At 36.9% G+C, this 1372-nt stretch overlaps 1 protein-coding gene across 1 annotated transcript in view; it reads left to right on the top strand.

The window, feature by feature from the left end:
- Window positions 1-1372, top strand: part of LOC103601184 (dimethylaniline monooxygenase [N-oxide-forming] 5-like) — a 15561-nt gene that overhangs the window by 12929 nt on the left and 1260 nt on the right. The window contains exon 7 of the mRNA XM_008585564.1: window positions 449-521. Within this exon, the coding sequence (XP_008583786.1) occupies window positions 449-521 (73 nt within the window). The remainder of the gene's footprint in view (window positions 1-448; window positions 522-1372) is intronic.

The following is a 1372-nucleotide window of genomic DNA, read 5'->3' as shown; positions in this document are numbered from 1 at the left end:
AGTGAAAACAACCAGGAGATATTGAGTCACCAGCAATAACTACAAGCTATATTTGTAAATTAAGTCATAACATAAATGAACAGCATAATTCAGTACTTGAAAGAGCCAAAGTGAATATTCTGGTAATGGGACTACAGACAAATTGATTTGTGAATTGTCAGTTCAGCGAGACTCCTCTCAGTCCATCCTTTTTCATGGGCTTTGAGTTCTGCTAGTCAAGCTGTGAACTCATCCAGCATGTGACAAGGACAAGTGTTTGCATCTGGCAGGCATGTGCACTTGATAAAACAGTGCCCGGAGTAGAGGGCACTCCAGAGCATCTCCCCTACTCCTGTGCGACCTCAGTCATGATGCTCTCTACCAAATGGACTCCCAGGGTATCCATTTCTTCCTAAAACCACTTTTCTCAATAAGAAAGCCATGTTCAAATGTGCACTTTCTTTTCTAGGATTGAACAATTTACCTTCACTGAGTGGCATGATGGCTGACATAAGAAAGAAGAGAAAAAAACTTGCGAAAGAGTAAGAAACTTATTTTTTGGTAAAGTCAATTGAAAGTGTTTTGGTGGAGCTGTTTGATGATCAAGTATTCTTTATATTTTTCTCATCACAGAATCTGGGTCTATTTGCCTAAATGTGATCTGAAATTATCGGCTTTTTCATTTCCTCTTAACCAAGCATAATATCATGTGTGGAATGTTTTCGGGTGGAATAGAAGCAGTATGGTCCACCACGGGAACTTCAGAATTTGTTTAAACTCCATGGGACACTAGATACAGCATGCAGTTATAGATTTATGATAGCCTTAGAGATGTAAGGCATATGAAAATGTAAGATGAGATGAAGGATTGTTTCATTTTTTTAAGGAGTTGGAAAGATAATTCAATGTGCAAAAAGAGTTGTGCAAATCACTACAGAATCTGATTAGAATTCTGATGTGAAGTCATAAGCTTGTAGATTGTACCAAATCTTCTTAATGGAAAATTATCTTCAACCACTGGGGTTGGAAATATAATTTATTTCTATTCAACGAATATCTGTGGATAATTTACAATGTGAATGTCACAGTATGTTCTCTAAGATCAAAAGGTTTATATCCTAAGAATAGTCAGTTATCCAGTAACTTCGATTTAAGAAGTTAGGTCAGGAATTGCATTTCAGTAATATTTAAAATCAAGTGAATGTCACACATACCTAAATAACTGGGCAGTACAACTCATATATAATTGTCCTCACCACCGATTTACCAAGGTGAGATTATATCCTGAATGAGAACTAAATGTATGGCAAAACTACAGAATTTAGGAAAGGGAAAATATCCTTTAATAAGACACAAATATTCTAGGGCCGGCCTGGTGGCGCACTGGAGAGTG

The sequence above is a fragment of the Galeopterus variegatus genome, unplaced genomic scaffold (genome assembly GCF_000696425.1).
Source record: "Galeopterus variegatus unplaced genomic scaffold, G_variegatus-3.0.2 Scaffold3621, whole genome shotgun sequence".
NCBI classification, from domain to species: Eukaryota; Metazoa; Chordata; class Mammalia; order Dermoptera; family Cynocephalidae; genus Galeopterus; species Galeopterus variegatus.
The sequence above is the reverse complement of the archived record's forward strand: the minus strand, read 5'-3'. Positions and strand labels throughout refer to the sequence as shown.